This window comes from Hydra viridissima, unplaced genomic scaffold (genome assembly GCF_058129835.1).
Source record: "Hydra viridissima isolate aposymbiotic clone 2 unplaced genomic scaffold, HvirCarnegie_v1 scaffold_2, whole genome shotgun sequence".
In the NCBI taxonomy this organism is placed as follows: Eukaryota; Metazoa; Cnidaria; class Hydrozoa; order Anthoathecata; family Hydridae; genus Hydra; species Hydra viridissima.
Genome location: NW_028324301.1, coordinates 8548440 through 8564001, shown reverse-complemented (window position 1 = coordinate 8564001; position 15562 = coordinate 8548440). Strand labels below are relative to the sequence as shown.

Below are 15562 nucleotides of genomic sequence, written 5' to 3'. Positions count from 1 at the left end.
GAAAACAAGTTTTGTATCTTATAAATTTGGGGCCAGTCATAAAAAAGACCTTGGGTGCGAAACCCCATTCCTTATCTCTTCCTCTCCTATTCGACCTAAATGGCTTTTTGTTAACTAAAGCCTTAGCGTAATTCTTTGACGTAATTCCGGAAAATTACTATCTTTTAAAAGAGTATTTTAGTTCGGTTTGTTTACTAAAATACGTGGGTACTGGTTTGATTTTTTCTTCACGGTTTGGGTTCTTTACCATCCCAAATATCTTCTCGGTCATAAGCTTTTTTGTATGATAATTTTTCGTTTTGACTTGTTTTTTACGAATCGCTTTTTAAAACCGCCTTGCTTTTCTGAAACAGTGCGGCCCTTGGAATGACGACATCCAATGTACTATTTTTAACGGATAAATTGGAAGGTGAGACAGCTGGCCTAGTACCTTTAAAAACTCACTTTTTAATTTTTATTCTTAATAAAATTTTTTTTTTTTCTATGACTTTTTTTTTTCATAACTAAAATATTCTTATGTTATTATCTAGTTATCATTATCATACCAATTATTTATAAAATGGCTAGTGTTAGTACCACAACAGGTAAGGCAAGAGAAGTAGCTGAAGAATATAAATCTGCTCTTGCCGATTTGACTTTTAATTCAAAACCAATGATAAATCTGTTAACTATGCTTGCTGATGAAAATAGGAACTGTGCACAAACAATTGTTCAAGCGATATGTGACAGAATAAAGCAAGTTAGTATGATAATATTTTTTAGCATTTAAGCTAACTTTTGTGTTGTTGTTGTTCTTACATCTTACTATTGCTGTTAACTTTTTTCCATATATAAAAAGTATACATATGTTTATGTTAGAAAATAAATATATATATACTTGTTTTCAATTGTTGTTTTGAAATGAAGAAAATTGATATCTGTTTTATTTTTTGAACAACCCAAAGTTCTCTAACATTAACTTAAAGAAACACAAAAAGCTTACTAGAGCGCTAATTATTTACCATTTTTCAACATAATCAGTTTAAATTCTATGTAAAACAGTAAACAGCCTGGTTTTTATTGCTTAAAAATGCATAGGTTTCCTGTAAATATTCAATTTTGTTCACTATTTTGTTATACATTTGGAGTTATTTGTTGTAATTTTTCTTTTTAAATGCATTTTCTATAGACATTTGAAAATATGTTTTTAAAAGGTTAACTAAATTATAAGTCTGTTGTCAAAATTGTTTTAAGTTATTAAGAAAGCAGTCTTGCCAAAATTTTTCCTTTTTTGTTTCTTGTATACCTAGTATTGAATATATCTTTTTCCTTCCTTTCTTTATACTTCTCATTGATAAAATCTCATTAAATTTTAATTAAATATAATGCAAATTTTTTTTTCAATTTAAAAAAAAAATTAATAAAAATCACGCCTGAGCTAGTTTAGTCTTTGGAAATCACTAATTTAAGTTACCATTTAAGATATCTTGTTGATTTTTATGAGTACATGACAAAAATTTTTATTCTGCTTTCATATTGAAGTTATTTTCATGAAAAATAAAATTTGTTAAACTTTTATAATTTTTATAATATGTGCCAAAGTCAATGCTGAAACAAAAAATTTTTGAATATTTTTTTGAAGTTTGAAAGATTTAATAAGAGAATTATTCAAGTAAAGAAAATATAGTGATGGCATCAAAGGTCTTGTGGCTACTGATTCAAACATATGATTTGTGGGGTATCTGACTTAGTCATACCAACATAATTAAAAAAATGTACTTAAGGGAACTACTGTTTGATGTCTGTAATTTCTTTAATAGGACAAGATTCATACTTTTCAGTAACTTTTGTGTTTATGAAAGCTCTGCGCACTGCAACTATTTTGTGTGGTGAATGTAGTTAATTCAGTGCAGTATATCTTTAAACTGAGTGTTACAGAAAACAGGGTGACAATATAAAATTTTGATGCACGTTTCAAGCCAAGATATGTAGTTAGTTAGTTGGATTGACTAGTTACATGCTAAGTTACAAACAACTGTTGTAAAATTCTAAGAAATGGCATTTTACAAAGTAATCTTTAAATTTAATGTTTGTAATTTTTTTTTTTTTTTTTATTATTATTATTATTATTATTATTATTATTATTATTATTATTATTATTATTATTATTATTATTATTATTACTACATAAAATTAAATTTTAAAGTGAATTAGTGTCTTAGCTAAAATCATTGAAGGTTATGACTCTTGGAAGTAGGTCTAAGATATGGCACTAAATTGACAGTGTTCAAATAAGTAAAGAATAAAAATGTTGATGGAAAAGTTGAAACTGATGACAAGAGAAGTCCATTTTGGAATGATAGGTTTGGGAATATTGTAAAATTAAACAAAATTGAAAAGTATGCAATAAAAAGATTTGCTATAACTGATTGTCTACCTCTCAGCTCACCTTCCATCCTTATGTTAAACATCCAACTGAAGTTGCAGAGCTGTTAAAAAATCAGTAAAAACAGAAATGTGTAAATGAAAAGGTCTATGCTAAATTACAGGACAGTTTAGACCAAGATGAAAAGTATGGTGAAAGAATGTGTGACTAAGAGTTTGCCATCTAGGTTGGGTCAATTTGCAATTATAGAATTCAAGGCACTGCAATCAACATTTGCAAATGTACCAGTCAAAGCTTTTGTGCTCAAAACTTGAAATCTCCCTTCCAGAGATTTAACAAAATTGCGCCATTTAGCAAAAAATCTGTTTTGAAAAAATTGTAATAAGGGAATAGTGAAGAAATTTTGTCTCAATTTTTTTTAACGTTAACTGCATTAATTTGGTGCACAGATTCTTAGTATTTATGTATAGTCACTTTATGTGTAGTATTTTTCACATAAATGCACTGTTTTTCTGAAAAGACAATTACTTTGATTGTGGCTTACAAAATCATTACATAGAAACAGAAAAATTAACAGGAAAATATGTGTACATATTTAGATAAATTTTAGCACGAGTTTTAACATTTCTGATAATTCTTTTCTGCAATTAATATACCATAAAATCTTTAATGCGATGGGATTTTTTAAAAACATAGAAATAACTTTTTTCTTCTAAAAGCATAAATGATTAAAACACAAGCTAACTTACAAACAACCTAACTTAAAAATAAACTGGCCTATGTATTCTTGTAATCAAAAGTTTTAATGTTTTTACCTAATTCAAATAAGACATGCTGGTGATAGAAAGTTTTTTAAGATTAATGTATTTATATTTCTGAGTAATATTACTTTCTTCAGATGTACTTTGAGACTGTATAATTTTGTGAATATTAGAATTTTCTATCCTGTAGAAAAGATATTATGATTAAAAAGTTCAAAATGTTATTTTTTTTTTTTATCTGACACATCGAGTAATTCAGTGGTTTTGGATTTTTGACTGCTTAAGCATTTTGAAATTTCCTTAAAAATCTTTTAATTTTCAGAAGTTTGTTCTTAATGATTCTTTGGTTACAAGGTTTGGTTTTCATTGGTTTTGAAAAATTCTAGAGCACATAATAAAGAAATCATTAAAGCAATTATGTATTAAACTGTAGTTTTAATTTTAGACCACTTAAATTAGTTTTTTTATTAAATTTTGTTTGACTAAAGATAACTATAAAATTTGATTCCTTAATTTGAAATTTTTTCAGAATTTATTCTACTCATAAAAACTAATTGTAAAAATTGAAAAGAAAATTGATAACCTTCATCTTAGATTTCTTACTTGTTCGAATAACCCTATTCTTACTTACCAAGTTTTTAAAATATTGTTTTAAATTAGCTTTCAGGTTATGCTATCATCCCACTGGTTTGCATCTTACATGTATTAAGAATAAGATTCTGTGTATTGAAACTTTTCTTTGTTACAATAAGATATAATATTGGCTTGTGCATATCGTTTATTTCAATATTTGTTGGAAAGTTATGATATTTATCCTTTAATCTCAATAACCTTGGTTTTTTAAGTCTGTAATAGTAATAAAAATAGTTGATTTTTAATTTTCTATCAATACTTTAACATATTAAGAAAGTATTTTACAAAATAAGTAAAAATAATGTTTTTAGGTTAATACTTAGTTATATCTAATGCAAAATATCTTAAAATATTAAAAAGTCTCAACAAATATCATGTATTTTTAAACAGGGAAAAAAATATCATTATACACTTTTAACAATAATTAAATTGATATACTTAATAACGATGCGTTACAACAATATTGCTAATATCGAAACCCAAACAGTATCTTATCTATTTCATATCGAAATGTATTGAACCGTATTGAAATTCATTATCGAAACCAAATATCAATTAATTTAGATATTTTGATAACAGTACACAGATGCTTAATTGAGAATACCTTTAAAGTACCATTTTTTAAAAATTCCACTTGGTGAAATTTTTTTTTTCTTAATCCACTTTTCTTTTTTTTTTAAGAATGATTTTCAATAATTTAGAAAAAGCATTGATTCTTTTAGACTATAAGGTATTATGTCTCTTTGCACCATTAAATACAATTGGGTGACCATGACATATCTTTTTTGTTCTCATTTGGGGTACTTTTCAGGATTGTTTGTTAATTTGGTCATAAAAATTGTTGCTATACTTATCTATTATTTACTCTAGTTTTTCCTGTGACATCATGCTGTAAAATTTTTGCAGGTTGTGGTTGAAGAGAAGATGCCTGCTCTTTATCTCTTAGACTCTATTCTAAAAAATCTTGGTGGTGAATATGTTGTAATCATCTCCAAGTTTGTTACAGAAACATTTTGCCATGTTTTTGAGCATGTAAGTTAGTTTTCATTTTATATAGTTTTATTTGGATTAGTTGGTCAAGTTTGTTCTTACTTCATACTAAACATTGATTTTAATAATTGATAAGTGTTAAGATAATCCACCAAACAAATTTCAATGTTTTCTTTTTTTTTTAGGCTAAAGATGAGCGGAAACGAATGCAGCTGTTTAAGCTTCGTAATACTTGGACTCAATATCTTCCAGGAAAAACACTTCATGATTTAGATGTTAAAACTAATCGGTTTGATCCAAATTGGCCTATAACTGCATCCACAACAACAAATGCTTCAAATGTAAATTTTTCTAATACTCCACCTTCTGTTACACCAACGCCGCAAAAAGTTATTCATGTTAATCCTAAATTTCTTCAGGTATCACTGCTGAGTTCTTTTTTTTTTTTTTTCTTTTTTTTTTTTCTTTTTCAGCCTAATATGCTTTAAGTGTGATTGTATAAAAATGCTTCTTTTAGAAAAAAGAAGAATCCTCAAATATCGCAGTGACATTAGCTGCAACAATTGTTGCAGAACATCCTGAGAAAGAACCTCCCAATTTACATAACAAGATTGCTAAAGAAATTTTGCTAGAAAAAGAAAGACAGATTCAGGATAGATTGAAAAAACTGCAGGTTTTTATTGTATTGGTTTGTATGTGAAGGTTTTTACTGCTTCCAAATAACTACAATAATTACATTTAAATTTTTGTCATTTTAATCTTCAGTTTTTTTTAAAACTGTTTTATAGACAGAAAAATTGTTGCGGGAGAGGCAGCATCATGAGGAGTTATTGAGAAAACAGCACATGGAACGAGAGAGAGTGTTGGCAGAACAAAAGAGACAACTTGAACTTCTTAGAAAACAACAACAGTCAATGTCGACGCAATCTAAAGTAGATCTGCTCTTGCTATTTTTTAATATTTTTACAAATGTTTAAATATTGATAAAAATAAAAGGATTTTGAATTCAAATAGCTTTTTATATTTTTGTATGTTAAATGTTTTTAATTTTAAAGGAAATAGTATCTATCTCACAACCATCAAAAGATAGTGATTTAAGTCTGAATAATCCTGTTAAAGATCCTCGATTAAGAACTGATTCACAGAGTAAAGATGAGTCCAATTTACCTTCAAACTTGAAAGCAGCACCATACAAAAATCCTAGTGGAAAATCAGCTGTCAATGTAATGAATAAAATAATGACCAGCCTGCATCCTAAAAATCCCAAAAGTACTCCTAAACTATCACAACCCAGGCTTCAGGATAAAGAAAAACAAAGAGTTAATCCTCCCACAGTTAAAGTATCAAGTTCAGTACCTAATGTTGTTCCTACAGTTGCTCCAAAAAATAATTTTTCCCAAAAATTTAATGTTTGTACATCAGAGAGTAAATCAGTTAAGTCTGATTGTAAGCCAAGTATTATTGAAATAAATGCACCTACACCTAGACATGTTGAAAACACACAGGTTGTATCAATTAATTCAGATCAGGTTTCCACTTCAAGTAGCTCTATTACTTCTCTTACTCCCATCCCATTACCAAATGCATTTGCTCAATTAAGTGACCGTGACATGCAGATAGCTGCACAAGCTGCTGCTATAGCTACTGCTATGCATCAAATGCAATCAGCCCAAAATGGGATAATTGATACAGGACAGTCTGCTAGTTTAGCAGCTAAGTTAATTCAATTGGTACAATCCACTTCCTCTCCAATTAATCCTCCAGCTAGTTTATCATCACCACCTAAAGATTCTTTAAATCGATTAGAAAATAAGGACACTGTAACAAAATATCCTTCTGATCTTGTTCAATTACCTTTGAATGAAGTTGATAATGAAAGTAATAATAGTGAAAGATTTCATAATGATAGAAATTATCGAAAACAAACTGGAATAAATGAAATTCCAAATATAAATAGAAGAGATGCTTCACCAACTCATAACCAAGCTAGATCAAACAATTCTTTACAAAGGGGTGAACATAATAGTTTGCAATATACTGATAATAGTAGAGAACAATCAAATATTTCTGATTTAAGGAATCAAGATTGGAATAGAGAGCAGTATTTTGATGAACCACCGAATAAAAAGTTATGTGATGAGGTTGACAGGTCAAGAAAGGCAAGAGCACGTTCACCATCCCGTTACCACTTTCGTATGGAGAAAAAAATAGAAGGTGATAAAAAGTTAGAGGAAAATAAAAAAGAGCTAGTTAGACCAAATGGTCGCAAGAATAACAACAATGAACCTCATACTTTTGACCATCGTGATGAGAGACAGCGAAAGCAATTTATTGATGAACATAGTGATTTAGATGATATAGATCTTCCTGAAGTTGGTGAAAGGAATTTTGCACCTGCTGGAGCAAAACCTGAGCGACTGACTCAAGAAGAGTGGATTGAATTGAAAAAAGTTCGTCGAAAAGAATTTCGAAATATTAAAGGCAAAATTTATGATACTGAAAGAGAAAACCCTGAAACTTTCCCAATGGAAATTTATGAAGACTTAAATAGAGAGGTAATGTTTTAAATTGTTTACACTCAAGTTCATAATAAGTAAAAATATTAGATTAACAACTTTCTTAGAAATTAAATTTTTATTATTACAATTTTTTTATAGATTATTTTTAAATGTAAAGGTGGTTCAATATCAAATGAACAAAGTGTTGCTCTTCAAGATATCTTAGATAAAGTTAGTAATGAAATGGCCAGAAAAAAACGATTTATAAGACCAAATCTACATGTAGAACCTGAGAATGATCATCTGCATTGGAGATCTCATGGAGATCCTTGGCACCCTGGTAGATTTAGTCCTGGTCTACCTCCATTTGAAAGACATCCTGATATTAGACCTATTGGGGTTCGACCATATGGGCCTACAATAAATGAAAGAAATGGACCCTGGCCACCTCCAATTGAAGGTAGAATACCACCATTTAGAGATGAACATCCTTTCAGGGGAAGAATGCGACCACCACACAACAGGCCTCTGCATCATCCAAGGGGTCATGGAATGGAGTATCCTTTAAGAGGAAGACCTCCACGTAATCCAGGTTTTGATATTAATGGTGAGATGCCTAATGCTCGACCTCAACAAAATGATCATCATCAACCTCATCCTATGGATCATCCAAAGAACTTACATTCACGACCTTTAAATGCTGGAAATATTCGTGGCTCTTTATCTATTAGTCATATGGATAAAAGACCACCATTGGACTCACATGGAAATCATTCTCCACCTCACCGTGCACACTCATCTGTTAACTTATGGCAAGAAATAATTCCTAAAGAGCAGTTTGTTGATTTACCTCCGAAACATTTCCCTGGTTCTATGAATAATTTTCATGATCACAAAGATTTCAATAGATCATCACTTTTTTATGGTAATAGTTTTAACTATAACCTTTAACTGTTCTTGTTTGTTTGTTTGTTTGTTTTGTTTTTAATGCTTTTTAAGGAACTCTTTTTAATTTAATCACGTTAAATGCTTGTTTTTTCAGATTCACCTCGACAAGAATCTCTTGATCAGCAGCCCCCTGATTCTGTTAATGTTCAGAGTCTTTTAGGTCAATTAATTGCTGCTGGTGTTCTAAATCAAGAAAAAACTACCAAAGTTGATTTGGATATACCAAATATTTCTCTTCGAATTGATGATTTGAAAAAGTATGACTTCTATTTCTGTGTTTTGTTATATTAAATTACTTTAAATTATGTTATACTGATTGAATTTAAATGTTTTTAGACGTTATCAACCTATCATTAACAATTTGTGTCTTGGAGAGCAATGTTCTTCTTGTGGTGAACGATTTCCTTGCAATGAGCAAAATCTATATAGAGAACATCTTGATTGGCATTTCCGACAAAATAGAAAAGAAAAAGATGGGGTGCGTAAAGTATCATCTAGAGCATGGTATTATGACTTAAAGGTAAGTTCTTTTCTAGTAAAGTTTTTTTCGTTTTATATGGTTAGTTGAAAATGGTATTTTTATTGTTCTTAGACCTGGGTGGAACATAGCACTTCTCAGTTAGTACATAATGAAGATGGAAAAGGTGTTTTGCATTTTATATTGTTTTTTTGTAAAATAATATTTTCTGTTCTAGGTTTTTTTTTTTGTTTTTTTTACGCAATTTATAAGGTTTTGTTTTCTTACTATTAATTTTAGTATTTTAAAATTCTAAGGGTCTATGTTTGTTTCAGAATTCCCCACATATTTTGATAATCCAAGGTTATTTGATTTGTTTTCACCCATTGGCACCTGTGGAGAAATAATTTTTGATTTTACTCATTTTTGTCCCACAAGTGTTAACAGATATTTTGCCTAATTAATGTTTAAACAACTTTTTTATACAAAAGCTGTTAAAATGATGGTATGCAAATCTACTTGCAGATAAAACGAGTAATGTGGAAGTCATTAATAGCAGATTATTTCAAATAATAAAATAAAGTTTTTAAATCAGTGTCTTAAATTTTGCTTTGTTGATAAAATTTTCTAAAGTGAAAATCTAATGAAAAAAATTTTTTTTCGATATTAAAATAGGACTCAGAATAAAGGTGAGTGTCGTCTTTAGGGAAAGGGAAAGGGATGGGAAAATTAATAACGTGAGCTTGTGCGGTTTATAATTTAATTTTGAAAATTAATCACTGTGTATGCTCACATGATTATTTTTCCCATCCCTTTTCCGCAGCTAAAATGTATGAGTGGAAACTCACCTTAAGAGAGTGAGGGCACTGTAAGTATTATGCTGCAGCCAATAACTGTTGTTGTCCATTTGATACTTATCATATGATCTCTTGTTTTCTGTCATCAATGTCAGCTTTTAGTGGTTAAAGTTTACTATTCTCTGAATCCAAAAGCATTTTTTGTTTGATTAGACAATAGGACGTTTTCATCTTAAGTTGCAAGTTGAATGTTTGTTATCTTTTTAGACTACCTTTCTACCTAGCATTCCAATTCTAAAGTAGATAGCTAATTTTAAGTTACATTTTTGAGATTTTGTCTTTGGAGTCCTGTTTTTTAAACTTCTGCTTAATTGGATAATTGATTAGGTTTAAAAGTTGTTTTAGATTTAAATTAATACTCCACTAGCAATCATGAAAAACCTACTCTTTGTATTTAGGACTTAAAAACAACAGGAAAAAAAGCTATAAAATATCACAGCTAATCTTATTAGGAACTATGGTTGTGGCTAATTTTAAACAATTACCTTGTGTTTTTTTTAAAAAAATATACATAAGTTAATAATCAAAATTATCTGGTTCTGAATCTAATTAAATTAGCCAGAAAACCAAACTCAGACCCTTACATTATTCTTCTCATCATAAGTTTGCTCAAAGTCCATTTCATTCATTTTTTTTTTTTTTTTTTTTTTTTTTCCTCTTTTGTTCTAGCTCAAAGTGTATTTTTTGAGTCTGAGCGCTCAGTCAATGATGATATCAAAGATGGCAATTCTTCACCAAAAAGAATAAAACAAGCTGAAAAAGACTTAACAATAAGTGTTGCTGCTGATGATGATGATCCAGTAATTTCAGTTATTTTTTAAACTATATTTTAAAAAATGTAGTTTATTTTCTATATATTAGGTATAATTTTTTGTGTTTGTATCACCAAGGTTTGTTACGTGTGCACAGAGCCTCTTGAGCAATTTTGGTCAGAGGAGTTAGATGAATGGAGGTTTAAATTAGCTGTTAGGGAAAATAAAAGGGTGTGTTTATTTACATTATCTTTTTAGCATTTTTTTTTTTTTTTTTTTTTTTAACAAAATTGTTTTTGAATTTTATTTTTTATACAGCTATATCATTATCACTGTTTTAAAGATTATGTACCTGTAAGTACAATTTCTCTTACATTTTAAATGCATTTGTTAGTTTGGAAAACACAGGAGAATTTAATGTGTTGGTTATGCCTATCATAGTGCCTTGCAGCATTTAAGCCTAAAATATTACACTTTAAATGCATTCTTTTATATCCGTGCCAAAAGTTATCTATAAATCAGTTTTAAACATGTAATATATCATAATAATAGTTTTTTTTAGGTCAAAGAATTGAAATTTCTAGTTGAGAATTACTTTTATATGCTGTTGCACAATGTGTGTATGTTTTCAATGCATGTTTTGAATCATTTTCAAACAACGATAAATTATTTTGATCATAGTTTTGTCTTAATTTGACATCAATATTGGAATTTCACATGTTTGCGGGCTTCATTTTCTAAAAATTTAAATTTTTTTGTAGCTATTTTTTTTAATGTTATTATTTTCGTGATTAATCCATTATATTTAGCTAGAAAGAACATTTTTTGTAGCTATTTTTTAGATCTATAGAATTAGAAGATTGTGTTAAAAGTAAATAATGACTTTTATTTAGATTACAAAACACACCCATTTAAACGAAGCAAAAGTCCTTTAATATTTCATACCTGAAGTATTTAACAATATTTTGTCTTCGGTCTGTAAAATTTGAAATTATTAACTATTGCTAAAACTTATTGTTCTTTATAATTATCAAATAATTTTGTGTGCATATCATTAGGATTTGATGTTAAAGTTAAGCCATTAATATTTAATCTTAATGTTAATTAATATTGAATCTGGCAATGTGAAATTCAAACAAAGTTTTTTTTTTAAACTTAGCTTTTTTGCCGACAGATTTGAGGACTGGTATATAAATTGAATCTAAATCAAATGGAGAGCTACTAAAAATTTTTCACTTAATTTGTTCTGTATTTTAAATTAGGTTTTCATTTCACAGCTCACTTTTTATGGACTGCCTTAATTGATTAGGTATAACTTTTTTTATTTTTTAATTTAAATTTTTTTTAGTTTGAATTGGACGATCCAACTCCTGTTGTTACCCCAACCACATCGCTATTACCATTTACCTCCAAAGCTAATCTCTTTGAAAATCCTATTGGAGAATCTTCAACGTTTAAAGTTGAGGATATTCCTGAGGATATTTCCAAGTCCGAAGCCAAGATAAATATAAAACTCGAATCGTTTGACGAACCAATGGATGTAGATCGCCTCGTTAAAGAAGAACCTTTGGATGAAAGCAGAGCGAGCGAGTCGAATGTTTCAAGTATTCATGTATTAATCAAATCTGAGCCTTTCGAATATTCAGATGTAAAAGTGGAAGAACGTTCTGAAATTTCTGTTCATAATATTAACACAGATACTTGTTTAGCGGCAGAAAATAAATAAATAAAAAAGGTCGGTTCATCCCTGTTTCAGGGTTTGAACCGACCGCGTTTTGGTCTTTTTTCTTAGCATGCGCGTACACAGTATACTGCCATTTGTTAATTGGTTGTTAAATGTGCACTTATATGAGGATCTGGTTATTTTAGCTGTTGGAGGCACGTAACATTCATGTGATCGATGATTTAACTTGGTTGCATGATGTGCGCGCTATTCAATAAGCATTTCTTATTACTAAAAGAATAATGAAGATAATTTTTTTATATTTAAAATGTTTATGTGAAGAAAGAAGAAAAATATAAGAATATAATTTTAAATTATGAATTGTTTGTTATTTTTCTCCCGATTCTCTCTCCATACAACAAAAGGAGAGGTTCTAATGAAACGATCTCGGTCCAGATACCTACAGGCTTCCCGATTTTCCAATTTTCTGGATCAAAAGAATATTTTTCTTGTTTTTTTTTTTGTTTTTTTTTTGTAGAAGAAAAGAAAGGAAATTTTATTTAATGGCTCAATCGTTGGTTTATTTTATTGAAAATAAGTTTTGAGAAATTTAAAATGTAACAATTTTTAATTATACTCTAGTGAATTTTTTTACCTTGGAAATAAAAGTGTATTTAAAAAAATTTTTATTTCTTTATTAATATTAACAGCTGTGATAAGCAATAACAACTTGTGCATAGAGTCTAACGACACAAGGGTGTAAGGTTGAAACAGTTCTTCGTAAACCTATCGTGTTTTTAAAGATTTTGTACTGCTTATTGTTTTTATAATTGCGATTTGATTACTTATCCATTTGTAAAAAAATACCGTTAGTTTTGCAACTTCGTTGTTTATGTATCTTTCTTTATGTATCTAGCTGTTTCTGTTAATTTCGAAGTTGTTTTCATCTGACCAAATAACTTTTATTCCACATAATTGTGACTTATTTGTATTATATTTACTTTTTCACTCACTTCAAGCTTTATCAATCTTACTGACGGAAGTTTTTTTTCTCAAAATATCTTTAGTTTTCGAAAAATTTGTGTTAATAACTAAACATTTGACGTTCGCTGCAAATTTCATTCTAAAGAAACGCAAATACAATTTATTCAAATAACATTTCACTTTTTGTAGTTGTTAATTTTAACGACAATTGTGATTCAACAACTACAAACAACACTACTACCATTCATCTGTTATCAATTTCATCAAATTGGTAACATTGATACCTGACCTCTAGGCCAGCAAATACCTTTTCTGCACCAAATTTGCGCATCACAGATGTCATAGTGATTAAAACAGCAATAATTTGACCACAAATGTTTTTTTTTTTTTGAGAAATATTCAGAACTCAATAAGTAAACGGAAAAAAAAGTTAATTTATGTCTTTATTTAATAAAGAGGGGGAAAATAAATTTTTTTTTTCTTTAATTTTATAAAACTTTTATTAATGAACTGTAGATGATGATTGAATAAAAAAAAACTAGAGCTTAATTAAATCTTTTTTTTGGCTGTGAAATCGTTTGATACATGTGCCCTTAAAACCCGCACTAATTCTTGAAAATGGTCGGTGGTAAAAGCAATTAAACAAGAAAACCTTTTAATATTTTATTTCATGTCATTTTTCCATAAATTTTAAATGGCTAACTTAATGTATGAACCATTGGCATTGATCACAGTCTCAGTTCTGTACCTAAACCTCTTACATGTTTTCAGAATATACTCTTTGGGCATAGCATTCCACTGTTTGATGACAGAGGCTTTCAGAGCTACAATGCTGTTGTGGGGAGATGCACAGGCCCTTGATTTATTATACGCCCATATACTGTAGTCCATAGGGTTTAAATCTAGAGAGCTTGATGACCACAAAACATTATCCCTAAAAATAGGCATGTTTTTTTCTGACCCACTCCTAGGTCTTTCTGGTTGTATGGGGTGGAGCCCCATCCTGCTGGTACACATTTTTGCCATGAGGATTGAAGTTAGATTATCCACGGCTGGACATGGTCTTCTAAGATTTTAATGAACACATCTGCATTAATTTTGACCCCTAAATTTATAAGGCCGCAACTCCAAACATCATCACAGAAGCAAGAGGTTTCGCTCTGAAGTTGAATCTAATGGAATAGAGAACATCTTTGGCTTTGAGGTAGTAATGTAGCGATCAGTCTTGCTATTTTATACAAAATCCACTGTAAAAAGTTTTTTTTTTTTTTTATCTAAGAACCAAATGTTTGGTTGACCTTTCTTAAAGATGGACAAAAGTTCCTAACTTCTTTCAGCTTGTTTGACCTTGCCTTCTTTAGTAATGAGTTGCCCTTTGGATCTAGCTCTAGATTTGGCCTTAAGGTCATGTTATCAATATTTCTGATTGTATGCTCACTCAGAGATTTACAAGCCATCATCCTCATGGATCAAACTGGATTGCCTGAATTCGGGTTTTGACTGATGTAATTAGCCTTAAGGTTCTCAGAGTCTTTACCATTTCCTGTTTTCCTCCTTATGCGACCAAACTTTTTAAATCCATTTAAAATATCATACACAGTTTGTTTAGCCTTGTCAAGCCTTGCTATGATGTCCTTGGGCGTAATACCCAAAAGATGAAAGTCAATGATGTTCTTATTTTTGGGAGCCATCTTAAAAAAATCATATTTTTCATTTTATTGCTTGTTTACTTACAAATCAAAGATTCCAAAACTGTAAACCAAAACAATGACACCGACGAAAAAAAAGTTTTAAAAAGGGTGTCAAAGTTAAAATTGCGGATTTTAAGGGCAGATGTTTTAAATAGATATTTATATTTCTCTTAAAAAAGTTTAAGCTTTATTTGTATATGATTTATCTTCGATATTATTCTGCACACGTAATTTATAGGTTCTTTTAATCAGTTCGTGTATATCTGGGTATGTCATTGTTAAATTTTAACAACCACGCTTTCACATGATGATATTTATTAAAGATTATGTAAAATACTTCAGGGCTGTGCATTTTTTTAACGTACAGCAGAGTTAATGAGCGATTTACATACTTTTTTTTTTCTTAACCAATTTACTGCAATCATTTTCGAAAAATTATTTCATAATTTTTTTTTATTATTATTCAAATAAAAGAACCCTTTTTTTGTCCATGTAATCATATCTCAGAAACTCAAAGTTTTTAATTAATAAACAGTAAATATATTCATTCTTTTAGTTTCTTCTCCAAAGAAAATACGATGAGAAACTTTTTCTTGAGAAATAAGCAACTGAGCCCCCCCCCTCCCTCCCTTATATCATGTCCTCTATTCGAATAATAATTTAGCTACTTACCCTTTGGTTAAACCAAGGACGTAAATATCGCATCAAAAGTTTTGTCTTGCGCTCAGAAAGGTTTATACGAGTCGTTTCGATATAAATCAAAAAAAAATATTTCTACGAGTAGCAGGTGTTCTTTTCAACTTTAAAAGCTCTAAACTTTTAAACCGTAAACGTCGTTAATTAAACGCCGGATTAACTAATTAAAAAACAAAGCAAAGGTATTAAATTGATAATACGCACAAATGCTTTTATGTAATAATGTAACGTGTTGTAATTATGCAAAAAGACATAAGAGAAAAACGC

At 29.4% G+C, this 15562-nt stretch overlaps 1 protein-coding gene across 1 annotated transcript; it reads left to right on the top strand.

Moving 5' to 3' along the window:
* Positions 1-259: 259 nt before the first annotated feature.
* On the top strand, positions 260-12305 carry LOC145188239 (uncharacterized). Its single transcript, XM_090077943.1, has 15 exons — positions 260-409; positions 531-739; positions 4666-4791; positions 4935-5168; positions 5267-5422; positions 5538-5681; positions 5805-7304; positions 7407-8172; positions 8290-8452; positions 8532-8715; positions 8788-8839; positions 10179-10309; positions 10400-10492; positions 10580-10615; positions 11610-12305. The coding sequence occupies exons 1-15, from the start codon at positions 367-369 to the stop codon at positions 11985-11987; spliced, it is 4215 nt and encodes a 1404-aa protein (XP_089934069.1). The 5' UTR covers positions 260-366; the 3' UTR covers positions 11988-12305.
* Positions 12306-15562: the final 3257 nt, after the last annotated feature.